The 1427-nt window shown below is 43.4% G+C and overlaps 1 protein-coding gene across 1 annotated transcript in view; it reads left to right on the top strand.

Annotated features, from left to right (window-relative positions):
- LOC118404927 (G-protein coupled receptor 54-like) overlaps window positions 1-1427 on the top strand; it is a 27366-nt gene that overhangs the window by 584 nt on the left and 25355 nt on the right. Inside the window, exon 2 of the mRNA XM_035804310.1 lies at window positions 11-237. Coding sequence (XP_035660203.1) covers window positions 11-237 — 227 coding nt within the window. The remainder of the gene's footprint in view (window positions 1-10; window positions 238-1427) is intronic.

Here is a 1427-nt window from a genome sequence, read left to right as displayed (position 1 = left end):
GTCCCCGTAGCCTTCTCCCTCATCTGCCTGGTCGGCATCATCGGGAACGCCCTGGTTATCTACCTGGTGTGTCGGCACAAGGAGATGCGGACCGTCACCAACTACTACATCGTGAACCTGGCGGTGACCGACCTGGCCTTCCTCATTTGCTGTGTGCCGTTCTCAGCGGCCAAGATCACCACCCTGTCCTGGACTTTCGGGGAGTTCATCTGCAAGTTTGTCTTCTACTTCATGCAGGTGAGAAGTAAGCTTCAAGCAGAGGTTCGGTTTCAACGAGTTACTTTCAAACTTTTTGTCGGGCTTTCTATTTTATATCTATGAAAAATAGGGAGAGGTATAGTTATGGGTGTGACTGTCTGTCTGTGTTTTCGGATTGTGTATAGTCCGCATAACTCAAAAACCCTTTGATGGATTACGACGACATTTGATACGCAGAATGTCAAAATGTCTAAAGAGGATAACCGCACATGTGTGCAGATGCTTAGGGGTGGCGACCATCTCTATTTCTATAGCCCTTGGGCCACACATTTGTGTAAGCCACTACAGAACTTAGGAAAATACGACATTTAAAGATACAATGGTCAGCACGTATTCGAAATAACATCGAAAATGTATTAGCCTGGGTATCAATATTGGGTAATCCGTAGTTAGCAAGCAAAAAGATTAAGCCTAAGCGGATACTACGGTGGATAGAACCCAGGCTAAGACTGCGTTATCAATGATCCTACGTATTGCTTATCTTATGGGTTTTGCTGGTTTATTGTGCACTGATAAGAATTTATTTCATTTGCCTTGTATGCTGGCCAAGGTTGCATTTAAGATAAGGTTTTACAGTATGACCTTTTTCTTCTTTCTTTGGGTTTCCAAACTTTCGTTTTCTAAACTAAGAAACTCAAGAAACAAGCCCACTGATTTAGTAATAGTGAAGTTACCCATGCGTCTGTAACAGGTACTTAGGGGTGGTGCCCATCTCCAGTTCCCGGGGCTCCCTACACTCGCTACCCCAAAAACATTTTACGGTAGTGAATGTAGGGAGCCCCGGTAGAAATCGGATGGTACCCAGGCTAATAGTAGTGGGGATAGTCTGCTGGTAGTGATGTGTGTTTAAATCTCATACCCTTCCTCATTAGTGTTGAGTGCTAAGCAGAGAAAGCAGCATGTACAATCATTATGTTTAAAGTCTTTGGTATGACTCAGCCGGGGATCGAACTCACAACCTACTGAATGCAAGGTGAACACTCTACCCACTCGGCCATTGTACTGGTAGTGGGATGTTATCAACAATTTGATATGTTTCAGGCGGTTTCGAGTTGTTTTCGATATATTTCGAGTTGTTTTCAGTAGATTTCAAGTTGATTTTGGTTGATTTCAAATTGTTTTCAGTTGTTTTCGTTATTTACAGACATCGGTCTACGGCACTGTATTGA

Source organism: Branchiostoma floridae, chromosome 17, assembly GCF_000003815.2.
Source record: "Branchiostoma floridae strain S238N-H82 chromosome 17, Bfl_VNyyK, whole genome shotgun sequence".
NCBI lineage: Eukaryota > Metazoa > Chordata > Leptocardii > Amphioxiformes > Branchiostomatidae > Branchiostoma > Branchiostoma floridae.
The sequence above is the reverse complement of the archived record's forward strand: the minus strand, read 5'-3'. Positions and strand labels throughout refer to the sequence as shown.